Raw genomic sequence first — 27,558 nt, 5'->3', positions numbered from 1 at the left:
TCGCTGAGGGGAATGCAAAATCTAAATGCTCGTGAACTATTTCTTATAATTATTTTTCTAATTAGCTTCTAATTTTGCCAGTTTGGGAGCAGTGTGAGATGTTTCGAATGAAAGACTTCAGTTTGCCGTCACTAATGGAAGCTCACAAAGCGTCTTGGAGCAACCAGGGCTGCCTTCAGTGGTGGCGGCTTGGGGTGAGATTGTGCGAATTTGGTGTTTTCTACCTTTTCCCGAGAGAATTCCTATGTTTTGATCCCTTTCACATAAATGAGCGTATACATTGAATAACCCGCTAACTGCACTTGGTTTTAACAATTTTAGTCAGAAATTAAAGTGCCTTGCCCCCAATTCCAGAGATTGCACATTCAGCTTGCTGTCAGACTTCCGCAGGGAAGTCGACACCTAACCTGGAACCACGCGCAGTGGCGGGCTGCTCACCAGGACGAAATCCGATGTCTGCTCACATTATTTGGTTCAGTTCTGTGTAAAGTTTTAATTGTGTGAACTAACAAGTCCTTCTTGGAAGTAATTAGATCACAGACCCTAAAAGCACAAATGAAAACATAGGAGCTCATAGATATTCCTAATGATCTTTTCTTTAAAAAAGACAGTTCACAGCAATAATAAATATATTACACAGCAAATCATGGGGAAGGGGTCTTTTGTGGATTGAGGGTTCAAAACCGCCCTGCAGTTGCTGCTTGCCGGCTCTTGGAGGGCTGTGGTTTTCAAACGTTCTCCTAAGGTCGTCGGTCTAGGAGGGCCTCCTGACAAAGGGGCCGAATGACTTCCAGGTAGCAGGCTCCCTGTCTGAGTCTGAGTCTTTTATCTGGAAAAGGCTGCCGACGGAGAAGGGCAACGCTTGTCCCCTCAGCTTGTCATGGCGAGCGGGAGTGCACTTGCCAAACGCAGGCCTCTCGAGCCCCTGGCCCAGGAGACGTGGGCTGGGCCCCAGGATGCATCTGTGACCAGTCCCAGGGCTGCTGCAGCTCCAGCCACAGGCCTTGAGAACCACGTTCTGGGAGCTTTGCTCTAAAGGGTGACAAAAGAGGACCACTAATTACTTTTAAAGGTCCATTAATTTTAATAAGCCAATTAAAACATTGCATGCTAAAAACCCAGTGGGCCTCTTTACGTAATGATTGTATTTTCCGAACAAAAATCCCAGACACCAACATGGCAGGTATGAGCATGTCTGTGTGAGCTGGCGCTCTGCAAGAGTGTCCAGACACCTGGTGCACATCTGCAGGGAGCAGAGAGCTGTACAGGAGCATCATCCTCTGGTCCACAGCCTTGCTGGGGAGGCTACCCTGCGTGAACACAGTAAAACAATGCACAATCACCTGCACAAGTTCACAATCCGACCACTGAGCTTGGAGAAGGCAAACCCGCGTGGCCGCACGGCCCAGGACAGCTCAGGAAGGGGCGGACCCGCTCGTGAGGTGCTGTGGGACGGTAGGTCCCTCTGCTTTCTGGAACTGCACAATTTAGGAAGAAGTTGACAGCAAAGGAGTTGTTCTGTTTTTGTTTTTTATTGCTTTCAAACATATCTCACGGTGCTAACTGACCAGCTCAATTAAACCACCGTCTCTCTAACGGGTAAGTGCCTACAGTGGATCCTTCTACTCAAATGTACAATCTTCCTTTTGATGAATAAACAGCAAGCAATAGGATATGTTGGAGTATATGAGGAAGCCACTTGATGTAAAGCAAATTTGGCCTGACCTTCTTTTTCTAAAAGGGCCTGACATGGCCGTTAAGCATGCATTGTATATCTGCTTTCAGCATTTGCTGTGTCCCAAAGACAAGAACAAATAGCTTTTAAGGTAAAGAAAGATGTAACTTCCCCCACACCCGCATTTCCTTAAGCATAAGCTTCTCTGCCTAGGCTGGGGATTGACCGCTGACCTGCCGTGACTACCCAGCTGGAGACAGCAGACCGGCTACCTGCTGTGTTAATCGCTGTGCTGTGCCGGCTAGGCAATCTCGTGACTGTTCCTGTCACCTGTGATACACGCCCTCTGATGGTATGTAGCCACTCTGTGCACCCCCACTTTGAAGCGCTCCATTCCTTTGTGAAAGGACTCTTCGGAGCAATGTGATCCTGAGATCTGGCTCATAATAAATCTCCCCACTTTTGATTTATAGATAGGTTATGGATTATTTGTGTCGACACTTTTATTTTGTGTCTCAGGGCCTTGACACACAGCACAGACACGTTTTCTCTAGGACGTGCCTCCTAGGAAGTCCCTGAGTGCCCCAGGCTCCCCCACGCGGTGGGGACGGGCAGAGTGACCAAGGTGGTCTTGGGCCACAGCCTTGCCTGTCCGTGTCTTCACCAGGCTCCTGCCTGGATGGCTCCCAGGAGGCCCCGTCCTCGGCCTCCACACTCCTGCCACCTGCAGACGGACTCTCAGGATGCCTGTCCCTCCGTGCCTCCAGAGCAGGACTCGGTTTCCCTCCTCCTGGCACTCTTGCTGTGTGCCTGTCTCCACTGTTAGTGCATCATAAACGTTGTCTAATCTTTCATCGGCTTATGTGCCCCCACCCTCATCCCCACCCCGACACAGTGAAAAACATGTTTGTCTCCTTGGAGTGAGGATAAAATCTATGGGCATTTTGGGGGGAGTTTTTTCTAATCTAATTGCTGACTTCGTGTGAAAACATTGCTTTTTGTTTCCTTCAGAAATGGTTTGGTTTACAACTGAATGAGACATTTCTCTAGGACAGGAACACAAGATACGGACTCAGAACAGCATCTGAGCACAGAAGCTGACCTCTGGGAGCATCAGAGCCCGCTTTCTCCTTCCCTCCCGTCTCCTCTCGCCCATAGCCCCCGAGGGAAATTCCCGGAATGTTTTCCTTTGGATTACAGCAAGGAGGCTGCTTGACCTGTGACTGGATTTTGGTGGTTTCATAAACCTACGGGTGGATTTTTATATTCACGAAGGGAATGTGTAGAAGAATGGCTGTAAGGTGCACAAGACTGGAGCTCACACTTTCCTTCAAGCACCACAGGGTTAGCACACGGTCACTGTTTAGGGTCCCAGATCAAAGGCCCCTCACCCTGGGGGTGCAAGGCCTCCAGTGGACTGTCACAGGGCCACAGCACCCACTGCCTCTGGGGCGACGCCAGTGTCTCCCTGGAAAACTGTCCCTTCCAGGTGCTGGGCAGTCTGCGTGGGGCATTCCCCCAAGATTGACACTTGGTACAAAATTCCTGTCGGTAAATCCTTGGGGCCCAACTTTTCTGAGTTGATGATGAGGATGGAGACCATGTCAGTCAGAGATTCTGACTTTGTCTCAAATAGCAGGGTTTTTCATTATTGCTCGTGTTCCGAAATCTGGAGGAGGGCGTTATCAAGAGAGAGGCGGTTTCCCAGGCACCTTCAGCTCAAAGTGATCAACATGCCAACATGGTGCATCCTGCGGTGGGTGTCCTGCGCCCTCCATCGCGAATTTAGAACCGGGAAACTGAGCGACAGGCTGTTGCCAGTGAGCAGCTGGAAGAGAGGGGAAGGTGCTGTGCCGTGGAGAGCACAGGCCGGGGTCTGCGGGGGATCCAGCCGGGCGGTGTCCACACTGGCGGGACCCAGGCCCAGGAGAGGTGCCTCCTCGAGGTGCCAACCCGGCTCCGTGCGGGCCCTGTGGGCGCGGCCTCCTCCCTCCCTCCAAGACCCGGATGTGGAGCGATGGGTCGGGGCGAGGACACACTGGGTCCAGCAATGTTGTGCACCGCAGCCGCCCCATTAACATGTCTTTTTAGGAAGAAACCACCGCGCTGATTTCCCAGCTCTGTGATTCTCACAGTGGAATAAGACGTTGGCAGGAATAGCGCCTGGGGGGTTGTTTGAAGGAAACGTCAGGGTCCTTTAGGACGATCGTCTCCGTTGTTTGTAAGTAAATACATCCTCCTCGGGTGCCTGGCACCCTGGGTCTCCGATCCTGAAGCCTTCCGTTGGGGACGTGCTCTCGCCGCTGTCCTGGCCTCCTTCTGGTCCCCTGGCCTCCGCTGCGCTGCCTCCTGCGCCTGCGCCCCGCGCCCCTGCCATCCGCACCGCCCCACGTGCTGCTCCCGGGTCGCTCCCGTCTCACCAAGGACCTTTAACCCCTGAGAGGCCAGGGACCTGCCAGACCCAGGGACAGAGCACCACACGCCTGCCTCCTCTGAGGCCAACAGGGGGCACAGACACATCTTCTTCCTTTAATGGGAATAAAAATGTAAACATTTGAAACACCAGCCTTGACGGCTGAAGTTATTTGGTTAAGAAGAGAATGAAACCCACTTCACGTGGGAACATTTGAAAACACCACGTGTGAGGACCCCGTGTATGTGACCCAGAGACGGACAGTGGGCCCGCGAGAACCCCGGCGGCTGCCCCCTGCAGGATGCGTGTGAGAAGCGCGGACACTTGGACACCCGGGCCAGGAGCAGCTCCGGACAGCCACAGCCGGGAGAGCACTGGCCCGGCGCCACCTCCTGGAAGCGGGGCCTGGGGTGGGCTGGGCAGAGAGCTGTGCAGGTGCAATCAGTGTGCGTTTGTTAAGCATTTATTGTGAATCCAGTAGGGGGAGGGAGGTGGGCAGAAGACACACAAAGCCCTTCCCGCTGAGGGCCTCACACCCCTGTCCTGTCCTGGCGGGTCAGGGGAGAACATCGCCACAGCCAGAGCGGTCCTCATGCTGCTATATCTGGAGAGGGGTGGTTGGAGGTGAGGAGAGGTGAGGTGACTGATGATTTGCACAAGCATAGTCAGACTTCATGCCTCTTTATAGGACCCATGTTCACAAAATGGTGGCATTAGCATGATCTGAGGGGGTAGTTTTTAGCCTTTTGACATCAAAAGGTCACCTATTGGACATCTGCGCAGGCCCAGTTGATGGGTTGGTGGTCTCAACTGGCCCTAAGTGGACAAGGAGTTCTAATTCCTGAGAAACAGCTCACACACCCATTCCCATGGTGACCCAGGCTCCAGGGAGATGGTATCTATAGGAGCCTGGTGGGAGTCAGTCAGCGTATTGCCCAAACAGCACAGTTAACGATAGGTGGGTTAAACAGCTAAAAGCTATAATCAGTAATTGCAAAAAGGAAAAAAAAAACTTGCTTCCTAGCTACTTACTCATCAATGGCTGACTCTGCCAGTTTCACTGCCACATCCCAGTGAGGCTGACTGAGGAAGACGTCCGCAGCAGCAGTGGCCTGTAGGGCATCCCCCGCTTTGCCATTTTACTGAGATGACAGCGACAGCTGCAGATTCCAGCCACACAGCCTGCCGGATGCTGGTTATGCAGGAAACATCCTGTTTCAGTGTCACACATCGAAGGGGGTGGCAGCGAAATGGCATCACATCTAAAATTCACTGGAAGTGCCTCAACAAAGAAAAGGAGAGAGGAGGCAGGTATAAGGGAGTGTGGGGAGTTGACCGGGAGGATGAGCGGTTCCCAGCGGACTCGCCTCCTTTTGTGTTATTCTCACAACAACAGAAAGCCTTTAAAGGCCTACAAGGCTGCACAAAACGGGCTGAACAAGGGAATTGCAACCCAAGGGCGACTTTAAAACCCAGAGGACACTGAAACCACTTCTCCGGCTTTAAAGCAGCATCCTACAGCTTTCAGGTCTTTTATTTGCACAGAAAACGCCTCTCTGTCTCATGAGAATGTCTCCTGTTTGTTGGTGATCGCTGCCCCTCCACCCCCAACGCCTCCCTGTGAGTGTCCATCTTGAGCAATTTAAAGGGCAGAGAACTAAAGCATCAACTCTGGAAGGAGCACGTGGGCCGGCCGCGGGGGCCCAGGGTGGCCGGCACCGCAGCGGCCAGGCTGCGTCCTTCCCTTGGTATGGAGTCGCTTCCTGGGCTGGCATGACGAGTGATGGGCTCAAGGGTGTGTGTGTCTGTGCGAGCATGTGAGTGAGTGTGTGTGTGCACAAGCTGCCATCACGGGCCACGGCCAGTTGTTACGTCCCAGCCGTGGCAGGACGGGGACCCAATTCTCTCACTGGTTTCAGTCTGTGCTCCCCTGAGGCGGCTTGTGGGACGCAGCATCCAAGGAGAATGGAAACTCTGGGTCTGTCCACGCCTCCTGTGACCAGGAGGAGGAGGCCGTGTTTGCACGCACAGATCCAGGTGCCGTCCCTTCCTCACTCCGCGTGTGGACTCTTGTCCTGGTCGCCCACGGCTGTCTCAGTGCTGAGTGCCCTTGGCTCTGCTCAGGCACCAATCTGGTCCTGCTGCCTGTGATTTCCAGGGGTCCTCTTGTCTGTCAAAGGCAGCCTCTGTCCAGTGATCTTCAGAGTCATCCCGAGCGCCAGGGGCCGGGGTCCATCATGTCTGTCTCAGTGCCTTCTCCTGCTGTGGGTGTTGATCATGGTTATTTCCATGTCCAGCAGTAGCCCTGGGGACGTGTGCCAGCCTGCCAGCTACGCTGTAAGCCAGCCCTTTACACCTGCATGCAGAGACGAACCTGTCGGCCCAGACATGGGGCCCCTGGGGTGGCTCACTGTGACCAGGCGATCTGGGGAACTCCGAGGCCTGGGGTGGACCGGGAGCTGTCTTAAGCCTGACGTTATGACACTAGACACAGACGGGCCCTCGCCTGTCTGGTGAGGTAGTAAGTGACAGAACAGAAGCCCATTCACTGGTGACACACGTGGGTGTGCATGGATGCCTCCCGCCTGAGAGAATGCGTCCCGCCGGATGGCCAGGACGCAGTTCTCCAGAGCTCTGTGGGACGCCCAGCAGCAGCTCTAACTGTCCCTCGCTCCTCCCAGGCCCTCGTTGGACGTACCAGCCACTCTGAGAGCCTTATTCCGCCTGGAGAAGAATGAGGCCAGAACTCTTCTCGTGAGCCGTGGAGTCTGCAGGGAGAGCACGGGTCGGGGTCCAGGAGCAGGACCCTCCCTGGGCACCCGGCCGCTGGCCCTTCTGTACTTGCTTCATCCGTCTGGAAACCCAGGGCCACGCCGTGGACAGGGGCGGGGGGCTGCGTCTGCACTGAGTTAGGTTACCACGTGTAACAAAGGATTGTTTCCTTTTTCCTTGTTGGGAGAAAATAAATTGCAGCAAATATCTCCTAAAAGGCGCAGGCTGCTCACAGGCCCCTCCTGGAAGCCCTGCAGACAGACGGACGGATAGGGGTCACTGGGGCTGCAGGGGAGGTGACCTCCGCCCGGGACCTGTGCCTGCTGCTCCTCAAACAGACTTCCTTTGTCCACATACGTGAGAAGACTTCTCAGGGTCTCCTTCAGGTCCATCTCCCCAGAGCAGCTAAGATTACAACATGCAGGCTGGGTAACGATAAAACACATATTCTTGGTCATGCTTATTCAATTTGGGTTAAAAAACCCTCTCCCCAACTCGCCCCTTGTCTAACGAAGGCCACGTTTCGTGCAGACCACCCAATGTTATGAAACCCGGCCCTTCTGTCAAGCCAGCTTATTTCTTTTCCATGGCGTAGCAACAATTTCAGTCTCCCCACATGGATGCGAGGGGTTCCTGCGGCTAACGGAGCTGCTAGAAGAGGTGGCAGTGCTCTGTAGCTGTAGACCCCTCACATTTTCTTGGGGTCCCACAAGGGGCCACGACGTGTTTTCAGTCTCTTGCAGCCCTGATGGGCATGTTGTGTGGAGTTCAGCAGTTTTCTAGGAGAAATGGGGTCACCAAAGAGACGGGTGGAGCACAGCTGCTGGAGAGGAAATGATGATACACGTGACCCTGTGTTCTGAGGGCTGAGGGGCCACTTGCAGCTGCAGCTCCTTCGACGGGGCATTTACCATGTGTGTGTCCCCTGAGCGTCCTGCACAGCCCTGAAGCAGCAGAGCGTCTCAGAAACGCTCGCAGGTCCTCCCAGCTCTGCTGGTGACCACTCGGCCTGCAATTCTAGCGCTGGCCGCTTGTCCGCTCAGTGACCACAGGCTGCCGTGCTGGCCCCTCACAGCGCCCTGTAGCAGATGGGACCTCAGGACTGAAATGGCGGGGTGCGGGTGTCCCTGGTGCTTCCCGTGTTGAAGCCCTGACCCCCAATGGGATGGGCCTGGTGGGGGTTCTTTGGGAGGTGATTGGGGTTAGATGAGGTCAAGAGGGTGGGGCCCCATGATGGGACCAGTGTCCCCGTCAGAAGAGGAAGAGACCAGAGCTGTCCCTCTGCACCACGTGACGCACAGCAAAAGGGGGCCAACTGCAGCCTGGGGAGAGCGTCCTCCCCAGGACCAAGATCTTGGACCTCCAGGCTCCAGGACCACGAGCAATAGTTTCCGTTGCTTATAAGTTGACAAGTTGAGGTGTTCTGTTACACAGCCCAGCAGCCCAGACAGATGTCAGGTTGATGAAGAAGTCTGGGCGCACGGCCTCATGTGACGCTTTCGTTCCATGCGTTTCTGAAGTCATTTCCCCCTCGTCGTTCCTCGCGTTGTGTGTCTGTGTTCTCACCTTGTCTTCTTGACAACATCAGCTCCTGATTTATCTTTATGTTTCAAAGAATGGGCTTAGTAATTTATTTGTTGCTTCTGCCATCGTCCCTTTTCCCTGGGTGAGCTCTGCTTTTGTCTTTAACCCCGTCCTTCTGCTTCCCTCGAGGTTATTTTGTTGTACGTTTTCCAGGTTTTTTTTTTTTTTTTTAAGATTTTATTTTTTCCTTTTTCTCCCCAAAGCCCCCCGGTACATAGTTGTATATTCTTTGTTGTGGGTCCTTCTAGTTGTGGCATGTGGGACGCTACCTCAGCATGGTTTGATGAGCAGTGCCATGTCCGCGCCCAGGACTCGAACCAACGAAACACTGGGCCGCCTGCAGCGGAGTGCGCGAACTTAACCACTCGGCCACGGGGCCAGCCCCACGTTTTCCAGGTTTTTGAGTCGGATGCCTAATTAATCTATTCGGAGTCATTCTTGTTTTGTTATTATTATAAGCATTGCAAGCTATGAATTTTCCTCTTCCAGCTGGATTTTTTGATGACCTCAACACATTCTAAACTTATATGAACATATTAATATAACATATTAATATATGATTATTATATAATATATATTATAATATATATTATATGTATTATAATTAATATAAACATATTCTAAACTTATATGAAAGCAGAAATGCCTGTTAATAGAGACAGTGACCTCTTTCAAAAGGAGAAAAAGGAGGGAAGATGACCTTACTACCCAACACTAAGTCATAATACAAAGTCGTAGAATCAAATAACAGTGTGAGTAAAGACCGATTGTCGTTGAATCTGGGTGTGGACACATGGGGGTGTTCATACTAGTCTCTCTTCTAGCATATTTGTTTTAAAATTTCAATGACAAAAATCTTTTTTTAAAAATTCAGTACTGACATAGGAACATTTTTACAGCTGAATAGAACAAGGAGATTTCAAAAAGTGACCCAGAAAATTACACAGAAGACATCTCAAAGCGAGGGGAAAGTAGTGGTTCATTTAGTCAGAGGTGTTGAGAAAATCACTGTATGGATAAAAATAGAACCAGTGCCGACATTACGACATTAGTGCAAAGATGGACTCCAAATGGGCTAGTTCTTAAATGTTAAAAATGGAACTAGGACGATCATAGTAAGGATCTTCGTAGGCGGGGAAAGATTTTTAAACAAGAATCCCAAAGCACAATCCATAAAGTTAAAAAAAAAGGGTAGAATCTTATGTCAACATTAATGATTTATATCCATGAGTCCACTGTGGATGGAGTTCATAAACCTAGGCCATGTAGAGAGAAGATATTTGCAATATTTCAAACAACCAGGATTATATTATATTAAAATACACCAGGAGCTCCTGAAAATCATCAAGAAAAAGACAGGAAACCCAACAGAAAAATTTGAAAATGATATGGAAAGGCATTTCTGGCGGAAGAATGATGACACCCCCGCTCCCAGACGTCCAGGTCCTGATGTCGGGAATCTGTGACTGTGTCTCACGTGGCCACTGGGACTTTGCAGCTGTGATTAAGGAGTTGAGATGGGAGATCATCCTGGACTGTCTGGGTGGGTTCAGTGTCATCACGAGGGTCCTTATAAGAGGGTGGCAGGGACAGAAAAGGAGATGTGAGGGCAGAAACAGAGGCAGAGAGAGGCAGGGCCACGAGCTCAGGAGTGCAGCTGTGTCTGGAAGCTGGAAAAGTCCAGGAAGCAGCTTCTGCCCAGAGCCTCCCGGGGAAGCAGCCCTGCGGACCATGTCCAGGCTTCCAGCCTCGACTGCAGCAGAGTAAGTGTGTGTCGTGTTGCATCACTGCATCTGGGGCGAGTTGCTACAGCGGCTGCAGGAAACGAACACAGCAGCCACAGAAGAGGAGCCACGAGTGCTCCACGGCGTGGAGTTTCTCACAGTCCCCAGAATCAGAGAAACGGGCACTCGGTACCAGTGAGACACCACTCTGCATCTATCAGTGTTGAAAACCTGGAAAGTTGTGTCCTGTCAAGTGTTGGTGAGGATAGTGGTGTGGAGAAGCTTCTGGCAGTCAGCTGGCAGCAATTCAGGAGGAATCTGGCACAGGTCCTTAAGGGGACACATCGGAGGACATTTATCATGGTGCGGGTGTGGTAGGAGGCACCGGAGGGAAGCTATGTGCCTGCCAGTGGCAGGAGGAATGGGCAAAAGCGGTGAGTACCTTGCATGGTGTCCTCAGCAGCTGCTGGAAGCAGCCACCTAGATGTCCACATAGCAAATGGATAGACGTTTACAACAGAGAGAAAAAGAGTGAAAAAAGGGTGGAGTTAATTGCACAATGCTGTTTATGAAATTAACACACCCAACATCAAACACCACGCAGCCACTCAACAAACACTGAGCATTTACACTTTGTTCAAGATGCTGTGACCGGGAGTGGATGAGACAGATTAAAATCCCTGGCCTTATGGAGTTGACATTCCACACGGACGTTTAAGGAGGGATCTCAAGTACACGACAGGTGGAGCCACAACCAGCTGAGAAGGGAGCACAGCCAAGAGCAAAGAGGAAGAAATCATGAAGGAGAGGAGACTTCCGAGGACAGATGACAGTGACGCTGTGAGCTCCTGAGAGGAAGCAAACCAACAAGAATAGAAAATACACACAGTAAAGAAAACAACCCAGAGCCTCAGGCGGATCCGTCTCTCAGCCTGTGTGTCTGAGACGGGCATTCCTACCCTGCACAATGTTTACACCCTGGCCCTGCTGGCGTGACTGTGGATTCGATCAGTTACCCACAGGCTGACTCAGGGTCCTCGCAGACCAATCGGATTGCAATGATATTGAACTCACTTCCACGATTACATCACAGGGAAGTCTGAATTCCTCCGTGGAACGGCGGTCCCCTGGTACCACCACCTGTCCTGCCGTCATCCATAAACTGTGTGATATTATGAGTATCAGTGAGTAACAGCACGCCGAATGCCTGTGATTCACGTCACTTCCTGTCAGAGAGAAGAGTCGAGTCCAGAGATGCTGGCCAGCAGCTCAGGCGAAGTCAGGAGCAACTCTGTCCTTGAACAGAAGCAGCCGCCCCGCAGAAGCAACAGACAGAGGGACTCACACAGGAGATGAAAAAACCACATTATTATTATTTATTTTTGCTGAGAAGGACTCATCCTGAGCTAACATCTGTTGCCAACCTTCCTTTTTTTCCTCCCCAAAGCCGCAGTGCGTGGCCGTATGTCCTAGTTGTGAGTGCTTCTACTTCTTCTACATGAGCCACTGCAGCACAGCAACTGACAGACGGGTTTCATGGTTCTGTCACTGGGAAGTGAACAGGGGCCCCCAAAGCGGTGGGAGCACCGAACTTTAACCGCTAGGCCATCAGGGCTGGCCCCCCAAAACCCACATATTTTGAAAGACTGTAGGCCTTGAATCATTTTTCCTGGCCACATGGTATTCGCTGGTGCTCTGTCCTTACTTCTGACTCTGCATCTTGGCTCCTATACAGCTAACCTTGACCCCATTTGGATAAGAAGAATTTCTGTTTTTACTTCAACCTTTTTGGGGAATCAGAAAGTCATAAATAACTGTCCTGGTTTAACCTGTGGTTTCTCATTAAAAATTTCCCCCTAGACTGTGTTAAAAACGTATAGAGAAATTTTATTTTGGAATCAGAAGATGAACTGTCTTCTCCGGATTCACGGCTCTGTTCCTGGTGCTGACCCCGTAAGGATGCGGCTCTGATTCTTTTCCTCCCTGTCCTTCAACCTCAGGGATCCTCTTCGTTCGTCCTTGGGTCCCTTCATGGTGGCTGTGACTAACCACGTCTAATGACCTGGCCGATGTATTAGCCAAACAAAGTGTCTCAGTGCATTTGGGCGGCTGTAACAATCACCACAGACTGTGCGGCTTACAAACAGCAGATGTTTATTGCTCACAGCTCTGGAGGCTGGAAGTCTGGGATCAGGTGTCAGCACGGCCAGGTGAGGACCCTCTTCCAGGTGGCAGACTTCTCGCTGTGTGCTCACGTGGTGGACAGCAGAGAGGAACCCGGCTCTGTGTCTCTTTTATGAGCAAACAATCCCATGACGGTGGCTCCACCTAGTGACCTAATCACCCCAAAGGCCCCAATGCAAAGACCATCACCTTGGGGGTTAGGAGTCAACGTGGCAATTTTGTGGGGACACAAACATTCAGTCCAAAACAAAATCCTAGATGAAATGATTACTTTTCTAAGAAAAATGAACCAAATGGACCTCAAAAGAAATAGAAAATCTAAATTGACCACTTTGTAAGAAAAAAAGAGAAAACTGTTGAGAACTATTCCACTCCTCACCGTCATTGGGGAATCGTAACTAACTTTCAACAGCAGATAATTCCAACACTTTAACAACGTTTACAGAGTGCTAGAAAAGAAGGTAAACTTCCAATTTTTTCTAGAAAGTGAATTTAACATTAGTGACCAAAACCTGGAAAGACTGCAGCAGAAAGAAAACTACAGGTTATCACCAATGTCAACACACAAAAGATAAGTCCAGCATTGAAGCAAAGTTCAGCAGCACAGTGAAAATAATGCTGGGGGTGGGCCCCATGGCAGTGGTTGAGTTCACACGCTCCGCTTCGGCGGCCCAGGGTTTCTCCAGTTTAGATCCTGGGTGCGGACATGGCACCACTCATCAGGCCATGCTGAGGCGGCGTCCCGCATGCCACAACTAGAAGGACCCACAACTAAAAATATACAACTATGTCCTGGGGGGCTTTGGGGAGAAGAAGGAAAAATAAAAAATCTTTTTTTAAAAAAAACAGCAATGTGAGGTAACCAGGAATACGAGGACAGCTCCATCAAGGAGCATCTACCAATGTAGCTCATTGTACCAGTAATTCTAAAATTCTTGTTGCTGTAGTAGTATTTTTACAACATTCTTTAAAATAACACAATAAAATGAAATAGATTAATATTTCCTTACTATTAGAAAATATATCCAATATAAAATCAATTCTCATGCCTAATAGAGTACGTTCACTGAAATCAAGAAAAAGTCAAAATCCTCAGTTCCACCACTATTACAGAACATTATACTGGAGGCATCAGTGTGTGCAATTGGATAAAAGAAAGAAAATAGAGCATAACAATTAGGAAGGAGGAGCTAAAGCGATCTGCAGGCTCTGAAATGCATATTGGGATATTCGATAGGGTGCAAGACCATTCAATGGGAGGAAGAACTGTCTTTTCATCAAATGTGCTGGGACACCTGGACATGCAGGTGCAAACCAGTGAAGTTAGACCCTTACCTCACACTGTACACAAAACTTAACTCGAAGTGAATCAAAACCCTGAATATAAGTGCTGACACCATCAGACTCTTAGAAGAAAACATAGGGATAAATCTTCATGACCTTGAATTCGGCAAGAGTTTCTTAGATATGATACCAAAACCACAGGCAACAAGAGAAAAAAAGGATGAATTAGACTTCATGAAAATAAAAACTTTATGCTTCAAAGGACACAAATGAAGAAGTAAAAGGACAACCCACAGAATGGAAGAAAATCTTTGCAAACTATGTGTCTGATAAGGGTCTAGGATCTGGAATACACAAAAACTCTTAAAACCCAACAAAAAGACAGACACCCAATTAAAAACCGGCAAAGGATCTGAATAGACATTTTTACAAAGAAGACTTGCAAGTGATCAACGGGCACATGAAAAATGCTCAAAATCATTGCTGTCAGGAAATGCAAATCAAAACCACGAGATACCACTTCGCACCCAATAGGACGTTTACATTCTTTTTGGGTTTTTCTTCTGCTTTTCCCCCAAATCCCCCAAGCACATAGTTGTATATTTTAGTTGTGGGTCCCCCTAATTGTGGCATGTGGGACGCTGCCTCAATGTGGACTAATGAGCAGCACCATGTACGTGCCCAGGATGCAAACGGGGCAAACCCTGGGCCGTCGAAGCAGAGCGAGTGAACTCAACCGCTCGGCCTCGGGGCCGGCCCCATCGTTTATACTGTTTTAAAAAGGAAAATAGTGAGTGTTGGTGAGGATGTGGAGAAATTGGAAGCCTCGTGTGTGGCTGGAGGGCCTGTAAAGAGTTACCTCTGCTGCGGACAAGTGTGACAATTTCTCGGTAAGTTAAACATGGAACTCCCATTTGACCGAGCAATTCCACTTTTGGGTTCACCTCAAAGAACTGAAAACTGGTGTTCAAAGGAAAAGCTGTGCATGGATGTTCATGGCAGCATTATTCGCTGTGGTCAAAAGTGGAAACAACTCAAGTGTCCATCAGCTGACGCATGGATAAACATGATGTGGCCCACCCATTCAGTGGAATGCCATTCAGCCACAAAAGGAAATGAAATACTGATACGCACCACACATGGATGAACCATGAAGACACCATGTTAAGTGAGAGAAGCCAGACACAAAAGGCCACGTATTATATTATCCTGCTTATGTGAAACATCCAGAGTAGGCAAATCCACAGAGACAGGAGAGGGGACGGGGAGTGACTGCGTAATGGGCCCAAGGCTGCCTTCTGGAGTGACGAAAATACTCTGGAGCCAGCTGGCAAACTAGAAGTTATAAATGGAGGAAAAAGTTGCACTTATAAGAGCAAGAAAATGCCGAGTGAGCCACTCATTCTCTGCCTTCTCACCCTCGTGCGTTGTTCACTCTTCTTTCCATCACCTGCTCCACCGGAGGCCGACTCCTGGACCGCCTCCCCCGTCTCCAGCCGGCCGGCTTCCTGTTGGATGGACAGTGAAGGCAGGAGGAAGGCCAGGGCCTCTCCTCCCTGCTGCCTCCTTGAACGTGTCTCTGGCCCAGGAAACGCCCCTCCACAATGCAGCTCCAGCCCTCAGTGGGCCCCGGGGTCACTTCCCCTCCTTGTCCCTCTGCTTGGGGACGGTAATGGCTTCTGTGACAGGTAGACGTTAGGATGGCCCCGTCACTGTCCCCACCCGGTGTTGCTCAGAGATTATGTTAAGTCGAATGGCAGCAGGGGGACGATCAGGGGCTTCATCTAATCACAGGCGCCCTGAAAGCAGAGCCCCCCCAGCGGCGGCGAAAGGGAAGCCAGGGGCTCAAGGCCTGAGACGGACGCCGCACACATCGCTGGCTTCTGGGATTGGGGGCATGTGGGATGGAGTGCAGGTGGCCTCAAGGAGCAGAGAGGGGCCCCTGGGACCGTCAGTGAGGAGACGGGGCCTTCAGTCCTACAAGTGTGAGGAACTGAGTTCCATCCAAAAGCTGAGCCTGACGTGAGCCCTCAGAACCCCCCTGTGCTGGACGAGACCCTCGGCCAACTCCACGCAGCACCTCTCACCCAGCAAACAACAGACCCAACAGACGCCACTACCAGAGCAAGTGTTCCCAAAGTGTAATTTATTTATGTTATAAAGGCAGAGAATAACAGAGCGAGATGGTCTTCAAAATGTTCGTGTCTTTCTCTAAGTGATGGAAGATCATGTGTGCTTGTGACACGGATCTATCAGAGAGGACACCAGTGAGGCAGACCCTCCACGTTCCAGAGACTCTGCGCTGAGAGTCGAGCACATTAATATATGTCTCTGCTCAAGGGATGGCAGTGGATGAGGCACGAGCCCGTCAATGGATTCATACTCGAGTGAGCAGCAGGTCTTCAAGGAACCATGACGGAAGGCTGTGATGCGCCTGGCAGCCGAGGCTGGAGGAGATGGACGAGCAGAAGTAGCACCAGCAAGACCCCGAGACCCAACAAAGTCAGAGCCCACAGGGAGCTTCCAATTTACCAACAAGGATGAAAGAAGGGCCAAGTAAATCTCTCCTGAAGCCTCTCTCGAAATCCCAGGAGGAAACTCTATTTACAGTGCACAATAAAAACGAACCACCTCTTCTTCCTCCTCCTCTTCCTTTCCTCGTCCTCTGTGTCCCCACCCCCACCACACACACACTTTCTACAACACCTGCAGCCTTCTTCTCCTTTCAAACCACGTGAAGCCCCGCCGGCTTCTCCGACTTCTCCAGCTTTCTTTACCTTTTTGCTCCACACATCTCGTCTCTGCCAACACGACATGACACCAATTTCACCAATATTGGGAGCTTTGTCAAGTTTCAGGCTGAGATCTGCTACTAAAAACAGTGGACAAGACTGTCTCTAAGTCTCTCCCAGTTCTGCTACTTTATGGGCCGATTCCATGATTTTAGAGAGAAGAGAGATTCTCCTGAACAGAGGAGACAGGAAAGATTGGGATGATTTGGGTTTGGGAGGGTGAGTGCAGAAGGATGCAGAGAGCTTCCAGACAAGGGTAAAGAAAGCGTGTACGGAGGCAGAAATACTCAAGGCCTGTGGTCTCCTGACTCCGTAGGTGCTGGAGAACCTGGAGGAAACATTTCGGGCATGCTGCCCTCCTCACACAGCTGCTCTCTTTGGCCGCCCTGGGCGCCTCACTGGTGTCCACTGACCAGGAAGGCCCTTGGAGCAGTGTCTCCCCACCACCAATGACCTCTGTGAGAAGGCCGATGTCCACAGAAAGACAGATACCGCTTGGAGAGCCCTGAACTGTTGTCATGGCCTCATGTGGCATGGGGACCCACTCCCAGGTCTTACCGTCTCTGGTACCACAGCAGAGCAGCCTGTGCTCTGCCATCACATGAAGACGTCTTCTCTGCCTCCCTCCCTGGGGTTCAGACCTGGTCTGGGCGCCAGACAGAGACACCACAGGTTGAGAGAGACCCAGTGGTCACTGTCTTGGTCTCCTGCCAACAACACTGGTTTTCTTCTAGAACTTTATCAAAATTTTCTTCTAGGTTCTTTATCAGCCAGTAATGACAAGAACAACAAAAACACGATGTCATGCCAATTTGTTCCCGAAAGCCTCACCTTAGTTCCAGTGACAAGTTGCCTGATGCTGGGTTAGGCTCAAGCTGGTACCCCAGTACTTGCTAGTAAACGCCCAGGGACCATGTCGTCACTGGTCAACGAGTATCTTTTATCCACCAGTCACGTCTTTCTGCCAAAGGGCTGAGAGACTGAGGCTTCCTCTCTCTGCTCCGTCCCCCATCCAATCAAAATGACAATAAAGTAATTACAAAGGCAGAAAAAGGCCACAACCACAATAACAAAAACACCAGAAACCTCGAGGAGCTGGAGGACAGGAGCGTCAGCCAAACAGGAAGTTGGAAGGGACAGGGCAGAGGAGCTGGCCTCGAGCAAGGACCATGAAGCCTGAGCGTTCCTGGTGGGGAAGCCAGGAGGCGGGCGGTCCCTTCGGGAGCCAGGAATGCTCAGAAACGAGAGGCCCTGGAGCGCGTGGGCCTGAGGAGTCGGGAGGTCTGTGGGGGGCAGGCACCAGGCACCTGCCCAGCCTACGCGGGGGTCAGCCTGAGCCCCGACCGAAACACAGGGGCCCAGGACAGCAGGGCCTGGCTTGGGGCGGGCCAAGGGGTGACGAGGACCCACCTGCTGAATGACAAGACCCCACCTCCTCCGTCCCCTGTGCTCCCACGGTGCCACCCAGACAGACCAGAGACGACACACCCTCTCTGGGCTACTAACTAGCCAGGAGGGGGACTCCACGTTGGGCGTCCCCCAGCAAGGGAACTGGTCACTTCCATCACGCCATGTAGGGCCGCTGGGCAGCAGGCCCCCAATCCTGCCAAACACCTCTTCATGCCTTGGTCTTCAATATCCGCAGCGAGCCGAGAACCATGGGAAGCGTGAAGAAGGCCTCTGTCTGTCCGAGTCCTGGAGGAAGCACAGGCCCTACGCAAGCCAGGGAAACCAAGGAACACTGACTTAGGAAATAGTCATTAGAAAAGGAACTAAGACCAGGGGCCGGCCTAGTGGCATGGCGGTTGAGTTTGTGTGGTCTGCTTTGGTGGCCTGGGGTTCGTGGGTTCGGATCCCAGGTGCAGACCTACACACAACAACTGCAGAGGCCTGGCGGCCGTGGATGAAGGTCTGTCCTTAGAGTCACATTTCATGGATTCTTCGACTGTGGAGCCGTGTGGCTTCCAGGATGTGTAAATCAATTAGCAGATGAAAGAGGGTGTACCAAGGAGACAATCCTACTGAAATGTATTTATGCCACTTAGCTTAACGCTCTGATATCTAATGGAATGAAACAAATATTCAGCAGCACGTTTGTCTGCGAATGGCAAATTAATAGGTCAGTTCCTGTCAACAAAACAGAGGTTGATCTTCTAATTTATTTAATTTTCTGGTTGATTTGCGTTTGTATAGAACTAGCATCTGTTTGAAAAATGCTTTGAAAATAATGTAAAACCCTTTCTCCCAAAATTACCCACTTACCAAAAGACCACAACGTCTTTTTCCCAATAGAAAAAGTGGCAAGCATGGCTTTCACTTCCTAAAATAAAAGGCCTTGCAGTTAAGTACATATTCAGCTATTGCAAGTTGATCTTCATGTTGACAGCCCAGATCACAGAGATTGGAGTTGATTGTTGTGAAAACCAATTCCTTTATCGTCAAATAGATTTTTAGAAGGCAGTTAATATGATAATTTACCTAGGAAAAATAAGTGTCATTATGCCCCACACTTTAAGCTCTGTATATATATTTTTTCCATCCTTTCGGGTGCCCTGATTTGAAAAGCTACTGGCATTATCTCCTCTGACTTGGAGATGTTTCTATGTTTGACTCCCTTCTTTGTGAAGATTGAGGATTACTACCTGCAAAATTCTAGACAGTGCCTACAAATGTTCCCAAAGACATTTTGGTTTGATTCAAAAAGACACAAGAAAATTAATCTTAAGTTGGGGACATAGAGAGTGTCCCAGAGTGATTTTCGAGAAAATAGAGGTGTGACAGGGTGATGTGTACAGACTTCTATCAACTTGGGAGACAAATGATTTGTGTGTTTGTTTTCTTTGGGCCAAGATAAACTATGTTTCAACTGCTATTTATTTTATTTTAATTTCTTTTTATGTAATTAGACCTAAGAATGACTTTTTGGAGATTAAAATCGTGCCACGAACACCCTGCATTGTTTATTCTAAAATGCAGTTTGCTGGTAGGATTATGCTGCCAGACAGGGACAAGCAATCACTGTGTAAGGCCCAAGGGTGAAACGCCCTGTGTGGAGAATCTCAGATTTTCTGCAAAAGTGTTATTCCAGGGACTCTATTTTTTAGCACAGAGAGTCCCAAGTAACAGTCGCCATGCGTAAGACCCCATCGGCAGCCCTGGATGACCTGCAGGAAAGCTCAGAACTGGAGAGCTATGACTGAGAAGAGAGACCACGACACCTGCAGCTTCGCTTTGAGATTTCCACGTTCCACATCAGCTTCCTTCTCCATTCATTCCTGACAGTTTGTTAAAGAGGAGGAAGACGATGACGATTTTCTCATGCGTAGAACGTGGAATATCATGGTCACAACTCCACGGGGTTATTCTGAAGCTGACAACGACCGACAGACGTGAAGCACTGAGAACGTCTCCAGCTCACCGTCACCGACCAAGTGACAGATCACAGTACTTTCAACAGAAGATGCCACCAGACAGCTGGTTTCATTAGTTTTATTAAGTTCTAACTGACCATGTGCTGTAGTCTTGGCAGCTAACTGGGCTCGACTCCCAGGAACCGCGGATGCAGTAGGATCCCTGGCCTCTGCTATTCCTGAAGAAGCAGAGTAATCCTGTGGCCGTCGAGTGATGGGAACAATGGGGAAGGACTCCTGGAGACCCCCGTCTAGTCTCCTCATGTCAGGGTTACAGAAAGCAGGAACCCATGGCGTGTGCAAGGCTGCTGTAGACTCAATGATCGTGTCCCCTCAAGTCCATCCGCCGAAACTGAATCCCCCGATGTGATGGTGTTAGGAGGGTGGGGCCTTCGGGAGGTGATCAGGTCATGAGGGTGGAGCCGCCATCATGGGATTAGTGCCCTTGTAAAAGGACCCCCAGAGAGCTCCCTGCCCTTCCCCCATGTGAGGACACGGAGAGAAGTCACTCATCTATGAACCAGGAAGCCGGCCCTCACCAGACACCGGCTCTGTTGGCACCTTGGTCTTGGACTTCCAGCCTCCAGAATTCTAAGAAGTACGTGTCTGTGGTTCAAGCAACTGGGTCTATGGTCTTTGTTATAGCAGTCGGAACTGACCCAGACAAGGCCACACCGCAGACGCGGTCCCATGGACTCCGAGCGGGCTGAGTCATGGAGGACGGGGAGGCGTCACTTGCGGGGTGGGGATTTGGGGAAAGTCTGCTTTATTGCTGCAGCCGAGTCCTCCAAGCTTCTCAGAGCCGCCTGGGTGAAGTCTGCCGCCACAGGGTGAAGGTTCCCAACGACCACGGCTGCGTCAGGCCCAGACCCGTCTGCAGTTCCATGACCAAAAGTCACGGGAACGAAACCTTCCTGACCCGTTTAAATCACTCATCCCAATAGACGTACAAACGAATACATCCCTGCAGACAGACGTTCATGCTCAAAAAATAGAAGAAGTAGCTTTGTCTTATCATCATTCTTTTCTCTTTCAACTTAATTTCTTAGGATCAGAAGAGGGAAGAGCAAAAACATTATGGTCCATGGAGATCATTTGGATAAGCCAGATTGGATCTTTTCAGTTGATGGTACATACAAGCTTTTTGTTCTACACAAAGGGCTCGAAGGCAATGGTAACACAGAATAATAACACAAAGGCAGCACGATCCAGTGCCTGCTGTAACGACGTGGAGCGAGAACTGAAGGTAGCGTGCGGTTCAACATGAATCAGTGTTTGTCTAATAAAATAACCAGCGGAGGTTGAAAGATGTTACCCAGCTACCCAAAGCCCTGTTTCCATGGATGATTAAAATCTTTGCATTTGTTGTATCTTTTATTAATGTTCACTCACCCAAGTAAAAAGGTTTATTTTCATTTAATTTCTAATTTTTCTTTAAAATGAGATGACAGTAAGTGGAATCTGTGGACCAATAAAGTATCTGTGTGTATGTGTGCATAATAGATATAGAATGCACAAAATGGAAATGTTGTTTAAAGGATGAATTACAAACCTCATTATACAGATAAAATGTGTATGAAGTGGAAAATACTCCAAATGTGAAGTAGAGCATTTTTTGTTAGGTATAGCCAAAATATTGCACCAAAGGCATATTCAAAATATATTAGTCTTCTTAGTGAGAAAATTTAAGTTACAAGAATGCCTAATTGATTAAATTTTATATATAAAATACAACCAATTTTTTTGTTTTTTTGCCAGGGAAGATTTGCCCTAAGTTATCATCTGTTGCCAATATTCCTCCTTTTTTTTCTCTCCCTTTTCCCTCCCCAAAGCCCCAGTACATAGTGGTCTATACACAACCAAATTTTTTAAAACAGAAATTAAATATTTATAAGACTCAATCTGGGAAACTGATAAAGGAAAAAATATGCAAAGTTAAATGTGTGATAAAATCCTGGTCAAAACTGATGAATGAAAGAATCGTGAAATATTTGGCCAAGATCCTCCACGGCCTTCATTGCTTGTGCCTTTGCTCCTTTGTGGAAAGCTGACAAACTTGAATAAAGTCCCAACTGGTTTGAAAATTCTAAATCTGTGCTGAGCCGACTTAGTGGTCGTTCATTCTTCTGTCAAACGTCTATTGAGTACTTCCTTACACACGTGTTAGTGAGAAAGATGCTTATTTTTCCCAAGACCAAATCCACTTACTCATTTCATTTCTTTTGCTCTGACGAGAAGATTCTTGCTAGTTCAGACAATCAATCAGGGCTTCCTTTCAAAGCCTCATTATCTAACGTCTGTGGATAAAAGACCCGCATCCTCAGGCCCTGATCCTGCAGCCCAAACAATGTTTTTATTTCTTGGGCGACCCCTGGGAATTTCGAACAACTGTATTGCCATCCCACTGACAAATGGAAACAAGGACCAGAGAGGCGACTTCTCTCTCAGCAAACAGTGTTACCTCAGAGTTTTCACTTTCAGTTGTTCGTGTCACTGAGGGGAACTTGGGGCGCCTGGACCTCTGTGGGGCTGGTTTTGGTGCAGGTGCCAGGGAGCAGGTCTAAGTCAAAGGTGACGTGGGAGGCGGTGGAGGTAGGTGAGTCCTTGGAGGGAGGGCATCCTGTGGTTGTGAACCATCCCACCGACTCCAGTAGCATTTTCAGGAAGTGCCGGCATCACCAACGTGCAGATGACAGGACGGCCTCCTCAGTGACGGGAGCAGCAACACTGATGGTCTTCCAGTCCCTGCTGAAAACCAGCTCATTTCTGCAAGGGAATCACAGGCCCTTTACTCCTGAAAACCTGTGTTCAGATCCTCTATTTCTCTGTGAGGATCCAGTGCCTTGTTGCTCGCTGTCTCCAGTCCCCCTGCCGCCCTGTCCCAGTGTGGTGGAGAGCACCTGTTTCCACTGGGGACCTGCACATGGCCGTTCAACCGCCTGAGGGATGGAAGGGGCACCACGGCTCAGGCTGTTCGAAATCCATTTACTTTGAGAATCGGGACCAGACCTGTCAGAAATGAGAAAGGAACGCCACCTTCATTTCTGTTAAGCCAACGCCACCTGGTGAGGTGTCCTGTGTCCACAGATGTTTAATCTCCCAGTTCTCGGAGTGTGTTAGCATTTGCACGTGGGATTCACTTGACTCCAGCTTCACCACGACCCTTTGCATCTGTGTAGACAGGGGCAGGGCCACACAGGTGGCGTCATGTTAGATCTGTCAGACTGGTGGTGCTAACGGTGTCAACAAGGCTGATGGCTGGGCGTGTGTTTGTCCCCTTCCAAATTCTAAGTACTTCGTGGAAAGACTGTGATTTATTTGCCTTCTGTGTTTCGTGTAGGACTAAACAGCAGGTACGAAGGAGTGTTCTGTCAACATTTGTCCATTCAATCCATTCGTTCACTTATCCGACACGTTTCCTGAGCCCAGCTCCGTGCCAGACACCAGGGCTGACGTGGAGACGGGTTAATCTGAAGAGAGCATCCTTCGCGACGGGTGGGAGGCGGTGTGGAGGGGACCCACCCGCCAGTGGAGCTCCTCGGCTGCGTGGAGCCAAGGAGCAGCCGTCTGGGAGCACATTATTAGCAGAGGAGAGGATGTGACTGAGCCGTGGGCTTGTGCTAACCCATCCAATGGCTGCATTCAAGCCATCCCGGGGGACAGACGGTGAGGATGTCGGCAGGTGAGGATGGTCACTGGAAATCCCTGCTCTCCCTCGCCTGTGGGGTTGACGGCATCGCTGAATCTCGGGTCCCTTGGTCTTTCCTAAGACAGTTACTCACCACACAAAAAGCCACAGTTGAGAGAAGATGAACTCAGTTCCGACCCGCCTGGCTGAATCGGCGCTTCAGGTCAGTTCAGTGGGAGTTTATCCCTCCTCCTATTTACTGGTCTTAGATCTGCTTGGGACTCCTGAAATATCTGGTTGAGAGAGCTCAATCGTCTTCATCTTAATTCAACATTTATTGATCCACAGATAGGTGCCGACTGCTGGGGAGAAGGAGGTAACAAGACTCGTCCTGCTCAGCTGCATTTCCTCTGGTGTAAAAATGAGGCCGATGACCCGGCCAGCGATTGCAGCGGTATCTGGGGCGGCCACTGTCTCCACGAGGATTGAAGGAGTTGATGCCCCTCCTGCAAAAGGCAGTGCTCAGAACACGGTGCCTGCGACTCTGTGGGGACGGGCTTCCACCAGCTGTTCACAAATGCAAGGGTCAGTCTCCACGGGCCGGAGGGAGACGAGTGCCGACCGCCCGTCGCTGATGGAAGTGACTTGGGAACGCTCAGTCAGCATTGTGGTTGTAAGGAAGGATCCTGCATCTTCTGTTGCTTTGGACTTCACCCAGGTGAGAGAAACGACCAGCGGGAAGCGGACAGAAAGCAGCTTTTCACCTTCTGATGGAACAGATTGTTGCCAATCTCCAGCCCGTTTTCTGTCAATATTTAGTTTTTCTCTTTAGTGAATATGCTGCATTAGAGAGAAGCTAAGACAATGATCCTCTTTAATGACCAAGGGGAGATTTTCCAGGTGACTTAGACTGTTGTTTTCTTAAAGATGGAAATGTCAGGGACTTGCAGGGGGACATGCACGACTCTTTCTTACCTGGCAAGATGCCCGGTGGGCATGTTTCACGTCACATCCAGAAACGCACAGGAGCACATGGTGTTTCTGGAATTTTTTTCCCTGTATGGATAACTTATTTATTAAGTCCTAAATATTAAACTTAAAGGTGCAAATTAAAGAAATTCCGTAACCTGAAAAGCACAGCCACACTGAGAACACGATAGTTAACCATGATCTCTCTACGTCCACGTATTGTCTGGTGGCACAGGTCTTGGTGGCATTTAACTTTCATGTTTGTTTGGGGGATGAGGGTGGGCCGGCGAGAGGGAGGGCGTGAATTCACCCAGGACTGGCTACTGCAGCCACCGTGCAGCAGGCGCCTCCTCCGAGAGCTGCTCGCGCCCGGCTGTGGCTGCAGGGCTGAGCGAGGCTCCCACTCGTTCCACACAGGCTTGTCTTCCGGCTGCAGTTGATGGACGCAGGCTGGACAACCAGTCCAGGTGGGGACGGTCAGAGCGTCTTTCTCAGAATTTGGCACTGACACACAGAGACCACAGTTCATTCCTTAGGGAATTTGAGCTGAAAAATCAAATGAAGCCAGAGGTAGAGTGAGCACAAGACTGAGAAAGAGAGAGAGTGAAGAAGAGAGAGACAGAGACAGAGAGAGACAGAGAGAAAGACAGAGAGACAGAGAGATAGACAGACACAGAGACACAGAGAGAGACAGAGAGAAGGAGAGAGAGATGGAGAGACAGAGAGACAGAGACAGAGGGAGAGAGAGAGCGAGCAAGTGGGAGCAAATGGTCAGAGGAAAGAAAACGAGGAGGCAATGGAGGACCTGGGGACCTGACTCGGGCCATCCCGCCATCACTGACCACAGGGTGGTGAATGTTCCTCCAGCTTCCAGATTAGGAAACACGCTCCAGAAGGCAGGGGCGGGTCAGGGCGCATGGGCAGTCTTGGTGTGACCAGCTCTCAGCCTGCTCCTGCAGGCACCGTCCGGCCTCAGGGACCTGCTGCTCCATGAAAGGCCCCATGGGAAGGGGGCTCCCCCGAATGCTGGGCCAGTCCCTGAACCGAGATCCCCGAGCCTCAGACCTGCCCCACGGCGCGTCCTCAGAGGGGCATCCACCGTCCCCACGTTGTACCGTCTCCCGACCCGCCTCGCTTTCCTCCTGCACCGGCGCCTCTGCCTGGCCTGCACCATCTGACTCTGAGAGCAGTCTCTTGGACCGTGGGTCTCAGGGGCCCCTGGGATCTGCTCCACTGCCAAGAGCAGCGCCCGGAACTCAGGGTGCTGGGCAGATCCCAAGACTGCACTCGGCTCCTGCCGCTGGCTTCCTTGCTCCCTCCCGGCTGGGAGGCCACCTGCCAGGCTGGAGTGGGGCCATCAGCGGTCATGCAGAGCCCAGGCAGCCCCGCCTCCCACTCCCAGAGATCTGGGCAGCTGGTCGACGGCTCCAGGCTTCGGCCACCGAGTGGGGTAGGAACGTGTGTCTCCCGAGCCTGCGGTGGAGACAAGCTGTGACTCCTCGCAAAGCGCTCGGGGCTCCCGCAGAGACCAAGCAGCCAGTGACCACGAACTACGAAAACTCTGCTCAGTTCTGACTCCTAGACGACAACGCCAAGCACCATCCGGAAGTCCCGGCCGCTGGTTGTCGGAAAGGCGACGCAGGAGCACATCCACTGAGACGGACCGCAGACAGCAGCCCCCACAGCACGCGCCCTGCCGGGGGCTTCCAAAGGCAAGGGCTGGAGCACAGGGGCGTCACTCCCAAAACAACTGTTTAACAGACACAACTACGTCAGGAATCGTTCAGAGTCTCTGGAATCATCCTGAGGTCACACAGCCACGGAGACACATCCACTCAGGGAGTCAATGAAATCTCAGGAGGAACAGTGAGTCCGTGATGTTTGAGCCATGACCCGCCCCCCCGCGAGTCCATCTCAGGGAAGCTGATCAGGACTCCACCCTGCACAGACGAGGTCAAGAGATGGAGTCCCCCACCGCAGCTTGGGGTGGGGGCCAGGCCAGCTGTGTTTCTCCTCTCCCAGCCTCGGGTGCAGAAATTCTATTCCTGGTGGGCACAGGAGGAGGGCCAGTCTCCTCCCCCACACCCCTGCTGATAGGGTGGACATCCCCCCAGGTGTGGCTGACGAAGAACACTGGGGCCCTCGATCTCCTACCCCAGGGCGTTTGTAGAGCAGAGGTTCCGTGCCAGAGGACAAGCAGAAAGGACCAGGGGCTGCTACCGCCCACACCCTCAGAGTGCGCTCACGGCACGGGGACCACTCAGGAGAAGCAGGCCCTGCCCTGTGCCAGCTTCTGGGCAGGCGCCTAGGAGTCCTGCCAGGGAGAGGCGACTGTAATGATGAAGCTCCACGGCTCTGCCCAAGGGGACCAATGTTATTTGGAACAAATTGTGGAGATTTTCATGCTCAAAGGTGTCTGAACCAATGGAGACCTTGGTAGGGAGCACGTGAGAAGGTGCCGATAGCTCGAAGGTACCAGAGGTGACAAGTCAACAGCAGCCCAGCCCGAAGTTTAACAGAGAGAACCAGGGGAAGAGCCGGCCCAGGTGGGCCTTCTCGGATCACGGCCGCCCTGGGGTGGGAAGGTCGTCCCGAACACCAGGCTGCACCGCTCAGGAGCTCTCAGAGCAGGATGAGGGGCAGGCTCTAAACCTTCCCGGATTTTCCTTGCGCAGCCCCGTCCAGTGCAGCCCAGTGGCATCAACACCTGAGCTACCGGAAGCAACTCAACACGCCAAAAGTAGAAGCCACGGATCGAGAATCTTACGTCCAGCAAAAGTATCTTTCAAAGACAGGAGGGAAATGAAGACATTCCAGATAAACCCAAGAGGATCTGTTGCAGAGTCTCCTTACAAGACAGACTAGGAAGTTCCGCAGGATGAAGGCAAGCGACACCAGACAGTCACTCAAGTCCACACGATGGGACAAGGAGAGTGGTAAAGCTACGACGCAGGTAGTTATGAAGATGGGGTAAGAGCACGTTTCTACCCCTTTCCTCTCTTAACTGATTGAAAACATAACTGCATAAAATAACATGGATAGAATTGCATTATTTAGATTATAACATATAGAGACGTAATATATTTGAAAATAGCTGCACATAGGAGGCGAGCAGGACGAAGC

At 50.7% G+C, this 27,558-nt stretch overlaps 1 protein-coding gene across 8 annotated transcripts in view; it reads right to left on the bottom strand.

Moving 5' to 3' along the window:
• Positions 1–468: 468 nt before the first annotated feature.
• Positions 469–27,558, bottom strand: part of ERICH1 (glutamate rich 1) — a 144,416-nt gene continuing 117,326 nt past the window's right edge. For 6 of the 8 annotated variants that reach the window (XR_011534262.1, XR_011534261.1, XM_070598444.1 and 3 more), the window contains one exon: positions 469–1,032. Coding sequence is in view for 4 of the 8 variants with exons in the window: in XM_070598444.1 (XP_070454545.1) it covers positions 755–1,032 (278 nt within the window). In the remaining 4 variants the exon portion in view is untranslated. Of the gene's footprint in view, positions 1,033–22,054; positions 24,982–27,558 lie in introns of those variants that run through there. The other 2 variants (XR_011534267.1, XR_011534266.1) reach the window with 2 other exon arrangements.

The sequence above is a fragment of the Equus przewalskii genome, chromosome 28 (genome assembly GCF_037783145.1).
Source record: "Equus przewalskii isolate Varuska chromosome 28, EquPr2, whole genome shotgun sequence".
Classification (NCBI taxonomy): Eukaryota; Metazoa; Chordata; class Mammalia; order Perissodactyla; family Equidae; genus Equus; species Equus przewalskii.
Note: the sequence above shows the minus strand (reverse complement) of the source record. Positions and strands in the feature narration are given on the sequence as shown.